Source organism: Nannobrachium achirus, assembly GCF_963921795.1.
Source record: "Nannobrachium achirus genome assembly, chromosome: 8".
Classification (NCBI taxonomy): Eukaryota; Metazoa; Chordata; class Actinopteri; order Myctophiformes; family Myctophidae; genus Nannobrachium; species Nannobrachium achirus.
In genome coordinates, this window is record NC_137817.1 from 53,346,176 (window position 1) to 53,368,698 (window position 22,523).

Sequence of the window (22,523 nt, forward strand, 5' to 3'; positions counted from 1 at the left end):
GAGAGAAACAAGCAACCAGGCTCTATGAAAACAAGCCCAAAAAGAAGCCACATGGCCCTGTATATACAATGTCTGTTTGAAAATACCCGATCTACAACGCGCGATGCGACACGCTGTGAGCTTGCAGACCTGCTATTTCCAAAGAAGAATCTTGAACAAGAAGTTAAAATTCAGGAATATTTTCAAGATCCACAACATCTTGTACGCATCTCTGGCACAAAATATTTTCAGAAGTTTGGGTCTACAAAATACAAATTACAAATTAATCTGGGGATCCTTGAAAAAATTGAAAATGTTTGAGAACCACTGGTTTAAACATTAGTTAACAAAGCCCAAATAAGCAACTACCAATATTTACAAGCACAACGTTACAGAAAAAGAAGCCCAAAGTCTCTTATAATAAGCGGACTTGGCAACCCTGGTCTCTGTGCATTAGAGCAGTGGTTCTCAACCTTTGGGTCGGGACCCCCAGGGGGGTCGCCAAATTATTTTGGGGGGGTCCCCAGATGATTAACCTAATGTGCAACATTGTTTTCTCACTCAACGGTAAACAAACCCGCATAAAGTTTAAGTCTATAGAGGGTTTATGCACATTTCTTTAAGTGACAATTTAAGGACTTTTTAATACCTCTAAAATGACAAATTAAACTAGAGACAGAAATTGTGAAAATAGCCGATCTACATGCTCACAACGCCTCGCGTTGCGAGGCGTTGTGAGCATGTAGATCGGCTATTTTCACAATGTAACCGTGTTATACAAAGCTCGTAAGGGTGGGGGCCCCCCGAGTTAAAAAGTGATTATTTTGGGGGTCACAGCCTGAAAAGGTTGAGAACCACTGCATTAGAGAGAGAGAGAGAGAGAGAGAGAGAGAGAGAGAGAGAGAGAGAGAGAGAGAGAGACACGGCGCTCTCTCTCTCTCTCTCTCTCTCTCTGCAATCTCTGGCCCAGCTGAAAGACACCATCTGTCTGACTGCTGTGTGACAGTAAACAGGGAGGAAGACGCAGGAGACCCGAGCCAGGAGATTGGAATCAGGGAGGAACGGTGCAAACAGGGATTTCTTGATGCTTTGGAGTGAATTGTTCACATCCTCCATGCATGCCAGCCCGGGACTGCCTTCGCAAAGCTTCATAGAGAGAAAAAAAAAAAGTACATAAGTAGGAAAATAAGAAAGTTTGAGTGCGATGGTGAAGCTCCCTAAAGCAGAGGTCTTCAACAGGGGGAGTTACTACAGGGGGTCCTCCAAATCTTTGTGTGATCAAGTCTGATCACTTGAACCCTAGCATTCCTATTCTTAGTGGAACATTAGCCAAAAAATAGCAGATCTACAAGCTCACAACGCCTCGCAGCAGAGGTTTGGTGTAGAGGGAAAAGAAGAGCAGACTAGTAGGCATATGAAAATACACATTAATCCAACCTACACAGATGATAGTGCTGTCAAGTCTAAACTGTATAGAATAATCCATGTCAATATTTAATCTGCAACACAATTTTATACAATATGTAGTGGGGGTCCCTGCTTCATCTCTCTCTCTCAGCTAAGGGGTCCTTGGCCTGAAAACGTTGAAGACCCCTGCCCTAAAGTGTCCCTTTGAAGGCAAGTCCTGTGCGCTTTAGACAGTCGAAGCAAGTGGAATACAAGGAATATAGGCCGGAGGAACTAATGTCCAGACCAGTGGCGAAACTAGCCCCCGGTGTGCCCCGATGCGAGATTTTCACCAAGTGCCCCACAACAACAACAACAACAACAACAACAACAACAACAACAACCACCTTTTTTCTACAGCGCAAATGCAGACAGCGCAAATGCGGGACACCAGGCTCCAACAGAAGACATCTACACACTCGCCATCTAATTCATGACAATATGTAGCCCAACCAAGTAATGTCTCACTGTCTCCATCTCTCTCTGGTGCTAATGAACTCTTCCCTATGGCACTCCAACACAACAACTCTGACATTAGTCTTCACACTACAAACATCACCACGCCGTTTTTCCAAAACAGCATTATAAATATCATCCATTAAGACAACTAGGCCTACATTAATGACAGCACACAGTTTAATTGACAGTGATGCATCACTGCAAACCAGCATTATTTATATTAATTACTTAACTCACCTGCTAAAGTAAGGTGGATGACAACAACAAGACCAGTTGGGCACGTTTTGTTCCATATTCCACAGTGTCTTGGTTTTAGAGAGCATGGCAAATATTAACTGTTCCCCAAAGTCGTGTGTTGAAACTTTATATTCCATAATGCCCGAGAGTGTTGTTTTTACTTCAGAAGTTCAGAACGTCTCTTCAGCCTGTGTTCCGTCAGCAGCACTAAGGGGCCCTGTCATAGCTTCCTGTCATACCAGTGGACATTTCAAAACAAGAGTCATTGTATTGGATATTTGTAAAGTGATCATTCAACACATGTTTTATTTTGAAATGGTAGCAGCCTACTACAGGAAATAGATGCAACAGATCAGGACAGAAGCGGCTCCGTCTGTATACATTGTTATTATTAGATTCTTTATTTTTTCTCCTCCACCTGCGTGTGCCCCTGGACGTCACGGGCCCTAATGCGCATGCGTCGGCTGCGTCAGCGGTAGTTACGCCCCTGGTCCAGACATGCACATACACTTGACCAATAGCATGCAAGAAAACCAGTCACTCCACAGAATCACTAACGCATTAGCCCAGGGGTCTTCAACGTTTTGAGGCCAAGGACCCCTTAGCTGAGAGAGAGATGAATCAGGGACCCCCACTACGTATTGTATAAAATTGTGTTGCATATTTAAAAATGTTCATAGATTTCTTAGACAGCTTAGACTAGACTTGTTTGACAGCACTATTCATCAGTGTAGGTTGTTGGACTAACGTGTATTTTTAGACATTGAACCAATTGAACCGTCAATACTTAGTCCACTCTTCCCTTTACACCAAACCTCTTTGCCAAAAATAGCCGATCACACTGCCTCGCAGTTTGGCTAATGTTCCACACAGAATAGGGATACTAGGGTTCAAGTGGTTTGTGTAGAAAAAATAAAGTTTCTATCACTCCCTGTAGTAACTCTGAGGACCCCCTAGGGGTCCCGGACCCCCTGTTGAAGACCACTGCATTAGCCCAATTCATACTTCACCATACGACTGTGTCACATGCTGAAAATAGCATATCTACCAGATCTAACACGACACGGATGCAACGTGTAGAACTGCTACCGGTACATTCAGTGCTTCGTCATACTGTACGTACAGAGCATGAATTAGGAATTTCTCTGACTCCTCCTCACAAATGTTATAAAACCGAATCCCTTTCAGTTGTCAGATCTTTACTTCTCTAAACCCACGTAAACTCTCTGCAGTTAGCTAAACAGACCTGACTGGGCCCTGTACTCGGTCTGCTCTCGTTTCCCTTCTACACCAAATCTCCAAGCCAGAATGAAATAGCCAAACAATGTGTGCAACGCGTCGTGAGCGTCGTAGATCTGATATTTCCCGCTGAATGTTCCCCCAGAATAGGGGGCGATGGCGCTAGGATTCCAAGTGTGCGAAAAGCGCTATTTTCTCTGCTGGGTGGCCCGGTGGTCTGCTAGCTAGCTGCTGCTGCTGCTGCTGCCAAATCCCTCCACCAAAGCCCCGTTCAAAGCATCCCCGGGGATCACTTTGTTCCCGGGATAAGAGAAAGACAGCCAGCTCTCACATCTCCTCACCTCACAGTGCTAACATGTTACAGGCGTGCCATCATCATGGCCGCCCTCATAAAGAAAAAAGGTTTTGCCGGCCAAACTCCAGCGTTGTGAGTGGGAAGATCTTTCCGCCTCCTCCTGTCTTAAGCAGCAACAGACAAAGTAGCGTGAAAAAGGGGCTGATAAACGCATTCACACCCACTCGATAGCTCTCCGTAGACATGTGTAGACTTCAAAGGGGGCGTGGGGGGTCGCGCACGTGCTAATCTGCTTTAAATGGATGTTTCTGCGGCCCCTCTATCATTGCCTCCATCATCAACTGAGCCGGCTTAAACCGTGGCCGGAGAAAAAAAAACAACAACAACAATGCTAATAGCGGATAATTATCAGCTTTTACTCCTAGCCCCGCTATTTGCCGGTCTACATTCTATCCTCGCCGGCGCTCTCTCTCGCAAAACGAAGGCTAGGGCGAAATAAACACAATGGCATGAATAAATAATGACGCCCGACCATCCTCTGAAGGTCCCTGAATGGCGAGCAGGGGGAGGGGCTGTGAGGGGGGGGGAAGGAGAAAGACAAAAGTTTACTTTTGCTGTTTGGGAAGCAAGCGGAGCCTGAAATTGTCGGCGATTCATTAGCGCTTCATGTGGCGTGGCAATGCCCTGCCCGGGGCCTCTCTCACTGAACAAAGATGGCACCGGCCCCATGCCATCATTCCTCCTGCGCGTCCTTCTAGCCCTCGAATACCTGGAACGCGCCCGAAGATTTTAACCACTTTAACCATTGTTTTATGCTTTAACTATTTAGAAGAGAGGTCCTCTTGCACACCTACTAGGACAGGTGCGTTGGAACAGTGTAATAGATACTGAGAGGAGAGAAGGAGTCCCGCACACTGTCTTCACTTATAACTTTATTTAACTTTTTTAACCCATAAAGTTATAAGTGAAGACAGTGTGCGGGACTCCTTCTCTCCTCTCAGTATGCTTTAACTATTGAAAAATAGCAGATATACAAGCTCGCAGCGCGGCACCGAGTGCCGCGCTGCGAGCTTGTAGATCTGCTATTTTTGAAAAATCTTGAAGTCTTTGAATATCTTTGACCCGATCTTTGACCCGACTTCTAAATCCTTCCTCAGTGGTTCTCAAACTTTTTCATGTCAAGGACCCCCAAAATTGCATTTATTTGGCCGCAGACCCCCATCTCTAAATATGTTGTTCCAGGGATTCCCTCCAGAAGCAGAGATTTGAGTCACAAAAGTTTGCTTTGAAAAATATATATTTTGAAAGATGTGCACCCATTTCTGTGATTTTTTTCAAAAATAGCTGATCTACAAGCTCGCAGCGCGGCACTCGGTGCCGCGCTGTGAGCTTGTATATCTGCTATTTTTCAATAGTTACAGCATTCAATAATTCTAGGCCTAAATGGGCTAGGCACAGCACACGGGCCTAATCAAATGCACACCAAAAAAAGGTACTCCCTGAAGAAAAGACGAACAAACCACCTTCAGTCCTTGCGAAAAAAGAAGCCGTGCGCAAATCGAGGTCTGCGTGTGTGTGGGATGAAACGCTTATATATGTCTGTATTTCCCGAAACCTTCCCCCTCCCTCAACATATACAATTTATGCACAGTTTGCTTACATTCCCCCCCTCCCCACCCTTGCTGTTTTTCATGTGCTCTTTTGTGTGACCTCATGCAGAAACGCATAAGGCATTCCAAATAACATGTTTCTTTCATGTTAAATGATTACCATGTTCACCTACACAGTACAGCCACGGCTTTAAATGAATGTCTGCTGTGCTTGCCGCGCTGCTGCATTATTTTATTTTCCCCCCATTTTCTTTTTCTTTTTTTTTCTGGCAAGGTGCCAATCCACCCGCCTCAGTATTTCCTTTATTCTCTAGAAAGAGAGGGAAAGCTAAACCGGGGACATGACAGACACCGGCTTCCGCAGCCTAACAGGAGCACACTTTGTCAGCAGAATCACGAGTATTAAAAGTCGGTGTAAGTTATATTCCTTTTCCCGTTAAAATAAGTGTTAAATAGCTATTCCCATGGTAACCATTGGTAGCCTAGAAGGTAGGAAATCAGTTCAATATTTGTATTTTCGCGAGAAACGGATGAAAGCCAAACTAAAAGCGAGTTGTTTGCTAAAGGAATCTCTGTCAGATACCGTTAAGCAGCCCGCAGTTTGTTCCATTGGAACTTTGTAGGCTTTTCTAGTACAAGCCTGCGCTTCCATGCTTCACTAAGAAGAAAAAAAAAAGGAAAAGAAAAAATCGGACTGGCATAATGACATTTACAACTGCTAATACGACGTAGATAATAATACCACTATACACCATGACATGGTTAACAAGACCCCGGAATAAAAAAATCGCTTCCTTTTTCCCCCTCCATCATTATTTTTACAGTGAGAGGACGGTTTTCGCTGCCGGGCGCCCATCACAGGCAAAATGTCATCTCAACATTTTCTACAAATGTACTTCAAATAGTTCCCCCGAGTTGAGTTCCGGCTTAAATTTCTTGGTAATTCGTCCCAAGTCCCAAGTGACGAGGGCTTTTGACGCCGGCGGCGGCGGGGAGGAATGCAGGACTAGTTTTGACCCACTGGATAAAAAAAGAGACAGGCAATTCATACGTCTGAGATAAGGCCAGTGTTTCCGCCGTGACAGTACACTACTTTGCCGGATCCTCAGGAGGGAAACCGAAATAAAAACTCACAAGCTTTACGTCCAAAGCTATTTTTTTTCCATCCCTTCAACACGCAACATGCTGTGAGATTTCACAGTGCTCCCAGTAGCTATGAGGGAGGGGGAAATAAACCAGGGAGAGAGCCTTATCTGTCCCGTACAACAAATGTTTGTCTTCAGTGGGTGTTTTTTTTTCTTCTTTTTTTTTAAGTTTGTGCGTGGGTAAATCACATGTATACTCTTGCCTTCTGTTGAAAATTCATGGATGCTCTCCTTTGTGCCAAGCGGGCTGTTGGAAATAATTAACGGCGCGGGCTATCTACAAACGGCAAAACTGTCACGCTTTTGATGTCACGCAGTTGAACGCTATATACCGGTACCGCAAACAGGGGAGTGTGGGGGGGGAACTTCAAACTACTCTCACAAGTACCAGTCGCACGCAACTTTGATTTGTCGTGACACTCAGTCACTCCTTTCCGTGTTGCGTTTCCTTTTTCCTTGTTCAAAACCATTCTAGTGCAAGATGCATTGTGAGTATGCGTACAGTAATCCTTTTAAATCCCCCCTTTTTACTCTTGCTGAAGCGTTCTCTAAGAATATCTACCTACACACCTAACTATATGTCTTTTATTCATGCTGAACTGCAGTACAAGAAGTCACAGACAGTGGTGATAGCTGCTTGTGTGAGGTTGTACCTGGGCGATAAGGTGATAAATATCGTTGAGACGATACAATGTCTCCATGATAACCCTTTTCAGAGATATCATATATATATATATATATTGTGATAAAATGAAAATCAATACAGAGATTCATTGCAGAATTTATTTAAACCTGCATTTTGGTCTAAATCAGTAGTTCTCAAACTTTAAAATGTCAAGGTATCCCCTTAACTCTGACAGTATACACATGAAACCAAATGGACCTGTAACCATTTGGTTTCATTTGTACACTGTCAGAGTTACATACTTGTAAGGGTCAATTTAGACCTCCCAAAAGGAACCCAGGGAGTCCCTGGACCCCACTTTGAGGACCACTGGTCTAAAGCGTTCCGTTACTCCTTTTTCTTTGAGTTTTTGTTAGATGGTAGGTGGTTTTGCCGTTAAGTAACTTAAAAAATAACCAAAAGAAAAAAAAAAACATGAAAACGAATCATGATAAGATTGTGTATCGTGATACAGCTAGGGTTGCCACCTTTCAGAAATTGAAATAAGGAACACCTCTTCCGGGCACGCGGTGCGTGCGGTGCGTGCGTTCCGTGCGCGTGGCACAGCCGCCGGCCGGCGAAAAAATGCAGTCCCAAACCCATGAAATGCATAGAATAGTTATAACTATAACACACAACATGGTATAACCTATATTGTTTTGCAGTTTGAAGTGGCCAATTGTTTCTAAAATATGTATAAGTTAATTTTGTATGAAATAAAACAATGTATGAATGATTTGAACCTGGCGCTTGTATTGGGTCACTTGGTGGTCAGTAAAGAGAAGGTAGTCAAGAAACCATTAAGTCATATACTTAAAGTTTAAAGTGCTTTATAAGCAACGAAGATTACAATTTTTTTACTTTAGGCTGAATAGTCTTCACTAGCCTGAACCTGAGCATAGCCTTGTTTAAAGTGCTTTATTAGCAAAGAACATTGAACATTTTTACTTTAGGCTGAATAGGCTTCACTAGCCTAAACCTGAGCATAGCCTATTTTATGAACATTGAACATTTTTACTTTAGGCTGAATAGGCTTCACTAGCCTAAACCTGAGCATAGCCTATTTTATAAAGTGTCTACTGTCTACAATCTACTGTCTTGACACTCGAACCAAAATTGTTCTATAGATCATAATCTACAAATTGGAAGTGAAAAATAAACTTTAACACAAATTTAAAATGAAAACCAAAAATTACATGTACACGGAACCCCACTATAGGCAGAGCGTAGAGCGCACCACAGCCGCAGCGACTGCGAGCCGCCCGGGGAGCCGCCTCACAGGCGGTCCTTCGTGCCTCTCCCTCCTTTTGCTGTCTTTTCCTGTGTTTTATTTCATTCATTATTGTTAAATTCTGTGTTGAGGTTTGTGTGACAGGTAGCCAGATAAGGTGACAGACCTTTATGGGGCATTTGGTTAAATACGGAACAAACCGCGTTCCGTATTGGTTCAATACGGAACGCATCTTTTAATTGTCCAATACGGAACGATTCCGTATTATACGGAACGGGTGGCAACCCTAGATACAGCTTTGACAAATATTGTGATATTGTATTTTTTCATATCGCCCACCCCTACCTGTATGTAGCTCCACATCTGTAACTGCAGGATTAAAAAAAAAAAAATACCACTCTATACGATATTGCCAATAGAAGATCTTGAAAATCACGTCAGCGCCCAACCAAATATAATGTAAGCAGAAGGCTGCTAGCATAGCACAGCATCTGCCAAGCCCACCTATGCATATAATGAGTCAATCTATCACATTCACAGGTCCATTTGAACATTCATCAAGGCATTGAGGTGACACTCAGGCAGCTTACGGTCTCAGTAAGGCACGTTGAGCAGTCTGGACTGAACCTGCAAGCCAGTCCTCTACACCAGACACTAGCGCCACAGGGTACAGGTCGTATTGATGTGTCAGACACGTACGTTCTAATATAGATTGTACGTATGGATTTATACCAGCGGCTCTCAAAGTGGGGTCGAGGACAGGGTTGCCAGATCGTGGTTCTAGACCGGATCAGAGCACTGAGCAGTAGAAAGGAACCAGGCTTTACACACTGAATGAAACACCGGGTGTCGTGAGGTTATTAACGCTGGTCGAGGGGTCCTTGTGGTGGCTTCAGGGGGTCCACTAGTAGCTTATAATTATTGATAGCTAGCCTAGGAACCAAACAGACCCTTATGTCTGCAATTCAGAGAGTGTACACAAACAGAACCAAATGGACCCAAATGGAAAAAATCTTAACCAAAGGGTGGTTCTGATTTTACACTCTCTCAGTCAAGGGGGTATGTGGCCTAATGGAAATCATAGGGGTCCTTGAGAAGCAAAGCCCTGCTTCATCATACAAGACCGTTGCACAAAACTAGTGAACACAGCCGATCTACAAGCACACAACGCCTCGCGATGCGAGGCGTTGTGTGCTTGTAGATCTGCTGTTTTCACTAGTTTAGTACATTTTATAGATGATAAATACAAAACTAACGGTTTTGGACATACAAGGTTTCCACCCGACAACGACGATATGCTATAAATATACGGTGCTGGGAGTGAAAAGTTTGGGAACCCCTGGGCTACCTATCAGCACACACACAGTACTACAAAATGAAACCCTCATATCTGCAGCATTGTCATCGTACATGACCTAATGTCTTCCATCACCAGCGCGTAAACAAAGATCCACGTTTTGTTTTAGCGACTGTTTCTTTTTTCTTTGTAGACCATCTGGTGCACATTATCTATGTTTCATTATCTGCTGTTGAAAAAGCGAGGCCGGCTATAGCTAGGTGTATACATTGATTACATTCCAACAGAAAATCCCTGCTGGGGAGGGGAAATGAAACATGGACACAAAGGTGGTCCAGATGGTCCCGACCCCCCGATCTGATGCAAGAGGACCACTTCAATCCATAACCTGGGTGACAGGAGGTTGTAAATAAAAGAAAACTACAAAAAGAAATGTTCCGGCTGACGCCATACTCGGCGGGTGTGCGGAATTTACAAACTTCCACCATCGGAACTTAAAGACACACTGGCGCAATGGTCACAAGTGGTACTATATTACTGTAAATCAGGGGTCTTCAAAGTTTTCAGGCCAAGGACCCCTTGGTTGAGAGAGAGAGATGAAGCAGGGACCCCCACAACCATTCCATTGTTTGACAGCATGATCATCAGTGTATTTTGGATTCATGTCAATTTGTGTTTTCAGATATTTAACCACTTGAACCGTCAATACTTAATAAACTTGACCTTTCACTCTGTACTTATTCTGCTCTTTTTCCCCTCTACACCAAAGCTCTTTGCTAAAAATAGCCGATCTACAAGCTCGCAACGCCTCGCGCTGCGAGGCATTGTGAGCTGACATCACTGACTGACATCACTGCAGTGCCCAAATTTGGAGATGACATCACAGACTGGCCTGGACACAGAACACCAAATGTGGGCATAAAAGAGTGCCAGCCAGACAGACGGATACAACGGGTATCGCACAACTGGACATCGATGTCCAAAGGGCACCGGTCTGGGTTCTCCAACATTACTTCTGAGACTCCTACATTCAATCCCTCATATGCTGTGCACACCCCCCGGGCACAGGACTAGTTATTAGAATTTAACAAAAAACTATTACTTACACCCCCTTTTAACTTGAGAGTGTGCTTAAATGTAACCAACCGTTTGTGCATTCTCTGAGTAAGCAGGATTCTACTGCGTAGGCTTGGCTGCAGGGGTGTCACAAGTGGGGGAGAAAGTGGGACTGAGTTACCAGGGCCCAAGGTGGAGGGGCCCTAGTAACTATAGCTATTGCAAAATAGCAGATCTACAAGCTCACAGAGCGGCACAGAGTGCCGCGTTGCAAGCTTGTAGATCTGCTATTTTGGAAAAGTCGTGAAAATGTGTGCAAATCTTTGAATACATGTATTTTTTTTAAGCGAACATTTGTAACTCAAATTTTGCTTCTGTCCCTGGAACTAAATATTTTGAGATGGGGGTCCGTGGGACAAATACATATCATCTTCGGGGTCCTTGTACATGAAAACGTTTGAGCACCACTGACATGGAAACATAAGTTTCTTGCACACGTCACGATTTTTGCCGCGCTGTGAGCTTGTATATCTGCTATTTTTCAATAGTTAACATTCATGGGGGGCCCGCAGTGAATCCTTGTACCCAGGGCCCAGGATTTGGTGTGACGCCCTGGCTTGGCTGCAACGCGCATGGCATGGCCAACGACCAGAGACATGATGAGGAGTGGACTAATAAAGGTGATGGCATCAGGCAGGCGGAGGTCATTAATCTGCCATCGTTCCACAGCCTCCCGCACATAATGGTCTCTGCTCTCCGCCCGCTCAACCTTAGCAACAATTGCTAATGCTTTAATAAGTATGAGGTGTCTCCTGATTAAAAGCCATCAGCGTTTTGCGGCGGTGCACTGCTGATGACGGGCTCGGCCCTGGTTAGTGCCAGAGCACTGGTAATTGCGCCGTCTGATGGGACGCACACGCACCCTCTCAGCCCGGAAACTTCTCCCTGTTCCCCTCCACTGGAATAGCTCATAAACCTAGGAAATTATAGTGTCACTTATTTTTTTGGAACGCTCGCTCGCATGCACGCACGCACAAGTTTGGAGGCCCAAGCATGGATTTTTTTTTTCGTAGCTTATTCCTCTTTTTTTTCAACCATCAATAACCACATTTATTTTAACAAAGTCTGCACAAGATGTTAGCCATTGCAGATGACAGTAAGGACACGCCACTCCTCACATTGGAGGCAAACCCATTCAGAAACACCCCCACTTAGACACATCCCCTTTCAGAAATACCCCCACTGAGTTTAGGGTTAGGGGTTAGGTTTAGCCTGATTTCAGACTCTGCGCTGAGCTTGAGTCTGACATTGTCCCATTGACAAGATATTTCAAAGGGGATTTGAAATTCCCAATCACAAGAGATCTGGTGAGAGGGGTTGTTTGACTTGTGTGTACACAAAAACATTCCACCCTCCCCTCTATGACAGGCATCAAACAGGTCGTTGTCTTTGATGCTAACAAGGTGTGCACAACCACCTTTGAAGTTCAAAGGGAGCAATTAAGAGCTTTGGCTGAGCTCACCCTCCCTCCACTGTTTCTGTTGATTTTCAAAAGTTAGACCCACCCAACCCTTGGCTTGGTTCTGCCTAAGCCAGAGAAACTTTAGCGTCATATGACTAGTCCACTCAGAGAGTGGGCGGGTCTATGGGCTGGAGCCCGGCAAGGTTAGGTTTAGGTGACACCTCCATTTAGAATAATGGAAGTCAATCTTCTTGAATGGCAATGTTTCTGAATGGAGATGTGTAATTGGCACCGCCAAGCATCTCCACTGAGCACTGTCTATCGCAGCCTCCTGGCCTCTCTTTCAGACTCCAGGAGAGTCAGAACATCTCCCTCTCTGACTGGGCCCTTCACGTTCCTGATGATAGAGCGGTTGCTGTCATCCATAAACTCTACGCGGACCTGCGTACATTGTCCCTGGGAACCAGTTCTTCCAAGCACTTTGGTAACTCTTGCGAGCTTGATCGGTTGCACACGGCTGGCATCCATATTGTCAGTTTAGAACGGAAGTCTTGGTACCTTATTCCTAATTTATTCTTATTTCAGTTTTAGACATTTTTTGTACGTTTTTGTACTTCTTGTGACATCACTGATACAGTACTCTGACGTCATAGTACTGACATCACAGACTGGCCTGGACACGGAACACCATGCATGGGCATGAAGATCTGCTCCACGGCCACTCACAACATGGAACACCATATATGGGCATAAAGATCCGCCCAACGGGCACTCCAACATTACTTCTGAGACTTACTTCTGAATCCCTCAGCTACTGTGCACACCCCCGGGCACAGGACTAGTACTGTACAAGCACACAACGCAGAGGTGTGTGCTTTTAGATCTGCTGTTTTCTCTACTTTTGGATGTGAGGGGCGGTGCTGGGATGGTGTCGGTTTGGATGTACTGTAGCAGAGATCTTCAATGTTTTCAAGCCAAGGACGCCTTAGTTGAGAGAGAGATGAACCAGGGATCCCCACGACCCACCTTATCATAGATTCCATATAGTTTCATTGTCTGACAGCATGATAACATGATATTTTGGATTCATGTTAATGTGGGTTTTCAGATATTTAACCACTTGAACTGTCAATATTTAATAAACTTGACCTTTCACTGTACTTAGAACAACGGACTCACTTGCTACTAGGGCTGACCTTCGATTACTTTTTTCATAATCGAAGCTTAATCGAAGCTTTCTTTCGAACTTCGAAGCTTCGATGACGGCGACCGGGGGGGGGGGGGGGGTGGTAGGGAGCAAAAGTTTATCGGTTACATAAGTGATAACCGTTAAGGAAATGTGTTTAAAAATGCGCGATTTACACAATTTTAAAAGGGAAAACACACCAGTTTTTTCCTCATAATAATGCATTTTCATTAAATAGTACAACAATACAACGAGGAAGAAGAAGATACGAATGTTTTCTACATTAAAGAAAGGTGTTTTTGCAGGACAAGTAGGATTGACATAATCACATCACGTCAGTAATGTAACAAAGCGCGGCTGCAGCCTGCAACAGCAAACACTGCAGCGCGACTCGAGCCCTATATAACAAACAGATTAACTCCCAAGTCCCATGGTGTTGTACACGCTAATGTAATAGTAGATTTTATAGTAAATAATTGCACTGCACTGTGTCTGATGGTCAGGCTCAGACAACGTAGCCTACTCTATGCGGGCGCGACTATTGAGCTTGCAGCAGATCCGATATAAACTTCATCAACACCACGACAACGTAACCCTAGCAAGTTGGGTTTTAAGCTCTTTTTTCCTCTTTAAAACGGGATCGACGCTGACGGGGTCCGTTTTGTAAAATCCATTTTCGCTGTTTGTTTCCTTGCGTTGAGTTGTGTGTCTGTCAGCGAGTGGAAGACAGCAAACGCATGCATGGATCATTTTACACCGACAATGGTTTGATAACGAAATGTGTGACTGCATCGCATAGTTGCATTGGGTGATGTTACTCAGACATTGGTGTCACACATTTCGGTGCCAAAACGCATGTCGGTGTATATGTGACAGCGCGCTGTCTTTTCTTTTTTTTTCTTCATCATCGACCATTCTGATGGCTTCATGCATGCTCTTGTTGTTATTAATGTTAACACGTGTGTGAGAAGGGGGTGACGCTATCACGCTAGAGTGGAGCGAGGCGCATGCAAGCTAAGGCACGCGGCCCCCCCAAAGGACAAACGGCCGCGGCCGATTATTCGAATTTATTTTTCAAATTCGAATACCGTGCCTTCGAACGAAGCTTCGAATATTCGAATTTTTTGGGTCAGCCCTACTTGCTACCTTTCGCCGTGGACTGAAGACTCACCTTTTCAGACTCCCCCTAAACCCTTAGCACTAATGAAACACTCAATGACCAATGACCATATATGAAGCTAGTTTGCATTTTTTGTAGGTTTTTTAGAATCCTTTTCTTTACTGATTATATTGTTTTTTAGATTGATATTCATATGCATATGCTATATTGTTGTTGATATTCTGACATGTCATCTTGTTTATTATAGTGATGTATTATCTGTTTTTTTGTAAGTCGCTTTGGTTTAAAAGCGTCTGCTAAATGCCTAAACTGTAAACTGTAAGCTGTACTTAGTCTGCTCTTTTCCCCCTCCAAAGCAATGCCAAAAAAACTAAACAGAGCATCATTCTCTCCCCTGCCAATCGTGACACATTAGTGTGGCAGGACCACCTGTCTCCCTCAGCCACTGCTGAACTGCACTGTTCCTCCAGCACAACCCCACGTCTGTGGTTGCTATGGTAATGCGCTGCCATGTCGCTTTAGAGCGAACAGCGCTGTACTTTCAGAATGTATGCGCAGCGGGACGTTGAGTGTGCGAGGGACAATAAAGCCCCCAAATTTATGCACATTACGGCGTCTGAGCCGGAGTCCCGCGTGAAGCACGGACCGGGGGCCGCGTCTCAGAACGCTGCGATGAATAATTGACTCGCTGCTGTGTTGGGCAGAAACCTTGTATCTCACATGTTCCAACATTTTATGTTTATTTTTGGGGTAAATCAACGCCTGGCTTCGAGGCAACACACAACACAAAAAAGCCGATCTACAAAATGGTAAACGGTGCACTTATATAGCGCCCTTATCCAAGGCATTACATTCACACACACATTCATACACCGATGGCAGATGAAACCATGCAAGGCAGCACCAACCTGCTCACCGGGAGCAAACTAGGGGTTCAGAGTTCACTTTGACACTAACTCTGGGGGAGCCCGGGATCAAACTGGGAACCCTTCAGGAAGCCTCCGTGTTCGAAGCCGGCAACTCTACCCCTAAACCATGCCGCCCCTAGAAGCTCACAATGTGTTGCATTGAGCTATTTTTTTTAATTAACCGATGAAAAGTATCAACAAGAGCGTTCGGTGCATGGTGCAGTGGTAAAGTCCCTGCCCACCACCACGGAAGGTTGTGGGTTTCGAATCCCCTGTGGTGCAACCGGCTATGTCAGGCATCTGTGCGAACACAATTGGTCCGTGTTCGGGGGAGGGAAGCCGGACAGGGAGGGCGATACTGGTCCTTGCATGTATTCCTACGGGCTGGGGTGGCACCTGTCAGCAGGGAGTGTTGGGCGGGAGGAGTAGGATGAAGGCTCTATGTCCTCCTGGTGGGGGCTCCTCACTGGCAGGTGAGTCAGTAGAATACAACAGCAGTGACAACACAGAAATGTGTGTGGGGAGGAATCAATTGGTGTAACGACTGAATTGGGGCGAAAAAGGGGTACAAAATAATTGTCTGAAAACCCTCTGGGACTCAAATTATTAAGATAAAAAGAAAAAAAAAGAAAAGTATCAACAAGAGCTTGTGACTAACTACGTTAAATCCATTTGGAAAACATGGGTTTTCTCTCCACTTTCTGGAAAGTAAACAGTTTTTGGCCATACAAGGTTTCCTGTCCGACAGCCACGATTATGGAATGGATGGTGCTGATGGTGTTTATGGGGGGCTTTGGATGATCCTCCATTAGGGGACAGCTCATCCCGGGCCCCGTGTCGTGTGCTCTTGCAGTCTGAGCGGCTGCTGCAGTGTGGGCCCTCTGAGCCCCCTGCTTGTACGTAACGGCGGACCCTAGTGTGCCGTTGGCTTTCCAGACTGGCGGGGAGCTGGTGTGGAACCGCATAGATAACAGCCCCCCGAAACTGTCCCACAAGGGCCGCTAAAAACCCGTGCAAATTAGCCTGCAAATGAGCCAGAGAATATTCCGGTACTAATCCGTGATCTGGAGCTAAGTCTCTCTGCCTGCCTGCCCCCCCAAAAAAGGCGAGAGTAAACATATAAATAACTCACACGAGGGGCATTCTAGGGTGGAAATAAACATGGCTGGGGATGTGAGGAGCCAGGCACGCGCACACACAGACATCAAAGGGGGCTTGAGGAGCCCCTGCCCTTTTATCCGTCTGTAAAAAGTGCCCTCCCCAGACCATGAATGCGGGTTTTACTATGTTGAAAGAAATGCAAATGCCCCCTTTCCATGCCACACCTGAAGGCAGCATTCAAGAGAATTGCGTTGTGCAAACCCTCCAGAACTTCAATGCAGCATCTTACTTATGTCGAAAGAATTGCCCTCTCTGTGTGGAAATCCATTCCGTTACGCCACATCTCCAGTGTTCACTTGATAATGCTTAGTTTATTGTGGTGTCAAGCATCGAAAATAGACAACCTCCAAACTCACAGCTTGGAGGTCGATATTTTCACCAAAAGGCCCTTTTAGAAATTTCAGCCCCTGCCTCTCTAAGCGGCGCTTCTCAATCCAAGTTTGGTTGACACACTATTCTTTTTTAGTTTTTGCTATTTCCATGGAAAAATAGGGCTCATGTAGCTAAACCTGAACTGTAGGCATGGGTAAAATAGACTTCATGGTTTTCACAATCATGTTCATAGTGATTTGCAACATGTGAAAAATAGAAACAACTCTTTGCAGACCAGGGTAAGTGTTCTTGAAGTGAGAAGTAAATAAAGAAGCCTTTCATCTTTTATTCTGCCGGGGCAATACACCAGCGTAGATATTTGTTTTGTTTTTCTGTTGTCTGCACGCATCCGTGTCTTCACCAGATTGTCGCACTAGATCAACGCGATGTGCTTTTTCCCCCCCGTTCTTTTGTGATTTTCTTCAACACTCTTCCATTACGGGGAAGCATCTTGATGGGTTGGATAGCTAAAACACCCAGGGTCAGATTTACTAAGATGCTGCGCCTCAGTTGAAGATGCACTCTGCGGCTGGAAGCTTGCGTGTTATATATCAAACAGCTTCGGTGTCATCCCAGAGTGCACCTTTCTCATTCATGCATCAATTTAAGGGACGGTCACGTGAATAATGGCAGGCGATATGAGTGTGGTTTATTATTATTATTATGCGTTCGTCTGGATTTACTAACGCTCGGGCAATTTTAGAGGGTCAGCTATTTTCACCGAGTGTTCGCCACAGAACAGGGACGCCTGGGTTCGTGTGGTTAAAGGAAGCCTGCGGTGGAGATGACAGTAAATGTATTTCTGACACAGTATAGGTCTCAACAACACACTGGTGCCACCACTATGAGCTTGTAGAAGAAAACTAGAAAATGCGTGCACATCTTTGAATTAATACTGTATATAAGTAGTTCACCACCAAAATGACCTTTTTTCTATTGATTACTCACGCCATGGAGACTTGAGTTCAATAATATTTTGGGTTTTTTGTCGCATTTCTAAGACACAACTTTTATTACGATATATGTACCCCCATAATTGCTATGGGGGTACATGTACTATAATCAAATCTTTGTCTTGCGACAAGTACAAAAAGTTATTATTGGACTCAAGTCTCCATGGCATGAGTAATCAATGGGTCTCCACGGTCAAATATATATAATTCTAGGGGTCCTTGACATTCAAAACGTTTTTCAAAAAACCATTAGGATTTAGAAGACATTTTTAGGTATTTTTTCAGGTCTTAATGGTCTTAATGAAATTGGAGTACTTTTGGAGCCTTCCACACAACTTTCCCATCCTTGGCATCAGGATTAATAGATTAATAGCAACGGCATCACACCTGGAATATCACAGCACAGCCCACACAGTTACGGCTGGCCCAGGTTAATGTCCTCCTATGGCCCTCAAACAGATGTTTCCACACAACCACATTCAATGCACTAAACCAGGGGTCTTCAACAGGGAGTCCGGGACCCCTAGGGGGTCCTCAGAGTTACTACAGGGGGGCCAACACATCCTTGTGTGATAGGACAATTATTTTCAATCAAAAACGTTGAATCCTCGCATCCCTATTCTGAGGAGAACTTTAGCCAAAAATAGCAGATCTACCAAGCTCTCCACGTCTCACGCTGTGAGGCGTTGAGAGCTTGTACAATATGTAGAGGGGGTCCCTGCTTAATCTCTCTCTCAGTTAAGGGGTCCTTGTCCTGAAAACGTTGAAGACCCCTGCACTAAACTATTTTTAAGCAAGAGTGGGAAAATAAAACACACACAAAGAATGTTCAAGTCATCTGTAATACAAGGCACCGACCGGATCCTTGTCGTATCATCTGTTTCCAGTAGGTCACGTTTTGTGACCTACTAATGGATTTTATTTATGAGACAAATAGTTGCCCAAAAATTCAACTCCTCTCAGCGCAGAGCTGCACTGCGTTCCTTCGAATCGTTTCTGTTACTTAAATCAATTTCACCACCACTGAATTTAGCTTTTCTTTTTTTTATTTTATTATCGAGTTGGTTCAAGTCGGATCCAATTTCCACCAGTCTACTGCACCTTTTACAAAGCTGAACGTGACTATGAGTCAGTTCCATGCACCGATTGTGCAATTAGCCTTAAATAAATCATCACTTTCTTTCTGTCCGTCTCTCCTACACTGTCTCCCTCCCGGTTTTCATGTTGTCTGTCTCCAGTGGTGGAAAAAGGTACTGACATATTTTACTTAAGTAAAAGTATCAATACTGCAATACAGAAATATGCTGCTACAAGTACAAGTCCGGAATCCAAAATGTACTTGAGTAAAAGTATGAAAAAAAGAAATTACTTAAAGTACCAAAAGTAAAAGTACAAAATGTTTGAAAATAGCAGATCTATAAGCTAACAGCTCCCAATAAAATAGGGCTGAAGTGGTTAATGTTTGTTTTATAATATTATAATTTATATCTGCAAAGTAACTGGTAACTTGAGTTTTCAAATAAATATAGTGGAGTAAAAGTACAATATTTGGATCCAAGGTGTAGTGGAGTAGAAGTAAAAGTATTGGAAATTGTATTGTACAAATACCTCAAAATTTTACTTAACACTTTCTAAGCCGAAATAGAATGGGGGTTGGTAGATTAGCCGTGAAATTTCTATTATTGTATTGTGATCGAGACATAATATTATGTTTATAAACATGAGCCCGCAGCCCCTCCATCTTGAACAGCGCCGTTGTTTTTTCTTTTTTTTTTCTCCCCCAGGTCAGTAACTCACCGTGATTTTCTCGATCTCCGTTGGGATAGAATGGGTGTTTTGGCCGATCATCGATCTCCCCGTGCGTTTCGCGTGCGCGATCCGTTCACGTAAATGTCCCCGCAAATAATCCAGTGTGACTCAAGAGCAGAACTGAAAATTTTCGCTAGCATAGCCCCTAGCATGGCTGCTGTAGAAGCACCAGGGTACAGACAGTAACCGAATGGGATAATGTGCCTTGGAAAAGGAAAGGCCAATGACATCACTTCTGCTTCATCTCAGCCCAGCCATGAGCTATCGATGCACGAGTGGTGACTAGGGAAGGTTAGACGATCGCCGATTTTCGGATGAAAATCATTTATTTCGGTAAATACGGGAAAGTACGGGAAAAGACGATTGGCTGCCCCTCCCCCCCTAGGAAGTTCGATATAGTACGGTTTTAACATTAAGGGGCTCCCCGTGGCTTGGAAAGGGTTAATTGTACTTGAGTTACTTTACACCAATGTCTGTCTCTCCTGCAACGGTCTCCCTCTCAGCTTCCCTACTGTCCGTCTCAATGAAGAAAGAAATAAGGGAGCGAAGTGACTGTCCATTCTCCCTTTTTTTTAAACGGATGGGATTTCAGCCTGAATCTTATCATTTGAGCTATTCTTGTGGTCTTTCTGTCTACTTTGACATCTTTGCAATATGTGTAGAACCACAAGCACAGCTTAGAGCTTCTTTTTACATGGGCACAATACTGGTCCGGAGAGCCAAAGAGCTTTACTAAGTGTGAGGAAAATAAAAACACCACATTGAGTTTCAGTAATAAAAACCTTACAGTGTAGCGTGGCGAGGTGTAGGGGAGACTGGGGTCAGTCCTAACACTTTCTGCATTTAAGTGATCGTATTCAAGCCTTATCTTTGTTCGCATGGTTTAAAGGACAATTTTAGTTTTTTTTTACAACAAGGGTTCATATTTTAGATTGTAATTAGAGAAAAGAAAAGTTGAGTGTTTTAGTATTTTGATTTCAGTGGTACAAGTGGCGCATTGTGTCTTTTTAGACACAATGCGCCGACAATTTCTTTGTTACTATTTACGCCAGCCCCCATAAGTCACATCTGCCCATGAAAGATTGCGGTGCATCTTGGGAATGGGCTTATTGTGTCTAAAAATACATAATTAGCCACTTGCATGCATGCCCCCAACCTGGGGGTATGCATAACAATCTAAATCGTTAAAATCACTAAAACAATAGAAAGCACATAACGAAGAGTTAAAACACATGTACTTAGTGTGTGCGTGCTTATGTGCGTGTGTGCGTGCGTCAGGGACGTGCTGGCCATTGGGAAAAGCGGGACAACTCCCGAACGTCCGGTTCATTCCCGGCCGGTCCAGGCCGGCCATTAGGAAATAAATATAAATAAAATGTCGGCCTTCGTTCAATTTTGGGGGCTGGGCGGCCAATTAAGTAAATTGTCACTGTCGGTCAGAAACCTCGTATCTCCAAGTGTCAAATTTATACATTTTTTCGCAAAGCAAAGCCCTGCTTCATCATACAAGGCCGTTGCACAAAAGTAGTGAAAACAGCAGATCTACAAGCATCTACAAGCACACAACGCCTCGCACCCGCGAGGCGTTGTGTGCTTGTAGATCGGCTGTTTTCACTAGTTTAAATCATTTTTAAAATAATAAATACAAAACAAACGGTTTTGGTCATACAAGGTTTCCACACGGCAACGACGAAATATAACTCATGTACAGTAATTGGCCCACTGGCTTGTCACTTGTCATGATCTGAAATGGCAAATCTTTGAGTAGCAGCAGCGCTATAGAGAGAGATCTCTCTCTATAGCGCGCAATGAGGGCCTCTCCAACTCTTTTTCCCGGGCTGAATCAAGGGCCCAGCATGTCCCTGGCGTGTGTGCGTGCATGCATGCGTGTCACAGCCTGCCTCTGTGGGACCCTGTGATTGACTAACAGACTCAAAAGTGCGGTTATCTAAGTGCGGTTCTCTAAGTGCGGTTCTCAAAGTGTGGTTCTCAAAGTGCGGTCCGAGGACGCCCCGGGGGAACTTGTGGGGCTTTCGGTGGGGTGCCCAGCCAAAATGTGCTAATATAGCACACATTAACACATGTCCATTTAGGCGTCCTTCACATGAAAAAGTGTGAGACTCACTGTTTAAAGTGGATCCCCCCCTCCCCACCTTTACCCACATGGACCCAACAGTGCACAAACCATCAGACCAATCACATCCATCTACTGTACGCTTGGTTGAAGCACAGTCTTCACACCGACTGTAGTAATTGGGATGGGAGGTTATTAAAGTTCAACATTATGGGATGTCGGCTCAGTCAGATTTGACTAGCGCACCGAAGCATGTGGACCTCAGCTCAAAATTAAACCCTTCAACATGATTCTGATTGGAGAAAATTGAGGCGTTAGATCAGAGGTCTTCAACGTTTTCGGGCCAAGGACCCCTTAGTTGAGAGAGAGATGAAGCAGGGACCCCCCACAACCTGTTCATAGATTCCATATAGTTTCACTGTTTAGCCGATCTACAAGCTTCAGCTATTAAAGTTCTCAGAATATGGACACTAGGCTTCGAGTGATTAACATAAAAAAGGAGAAAAAAGGTTTCTATGACATTAAGATTTGGAGGACCCACTGTAGTAACTCTGAGGACCCCCCAGGGGTCCCATACCCCCTGTTGAAGACCCTTGCTGACCGCGCAAGCTCCACCAAAAATACATTTTTACAAGTTATCGTGTCTGCTATTTAACCAGATTTAAGCAGAAACACTTGAAAAATATTATCCCAGAGCATCTGTAAATGCAACTTTGGAAGTATGACTTTCAACCAATCATTAAAACAAAACATAATTAGATGTATTACAGCTATTTGACGTATCTCACAATAATAGAACATACTGTAGCTCAGGGTTCTC

At 44.3% G+C, this 22,523-nt stretch overlaps 2 protein-coding genes across 7 annotated transcripts in view; both read right to left on the bottom strand.

Annotated features, from left to right (window-relative positions):
* tenm4 (teneurin transmembrane protein 4) overlaps positions 1-22,523 on the bottom strand; it is a gene marked incomplete at both ends in the record, with an annotated part of 418,773 nt that overhangs the window by 372,470 nt on the left and 23,780 nt on the right. The gene's annotated exons all lie outside the window — the stretch shown is intronic.
* LOC308289543 (small ribosomal subunit protein eS28) lies at positions 12,439-12,648 on the bottom strand (the record flags this gene model as incomplete). The annotated part of the gene is made up of 1 exon (XM_080731254.1): positions 12,439-12,648. The coding sequence occupies one exon, from the start codon at positions 12,646-12,648 to the stop codon at positions 12,439-12,441; it is 210 nt and encodes a 69-aa protein (XP_080587380.1).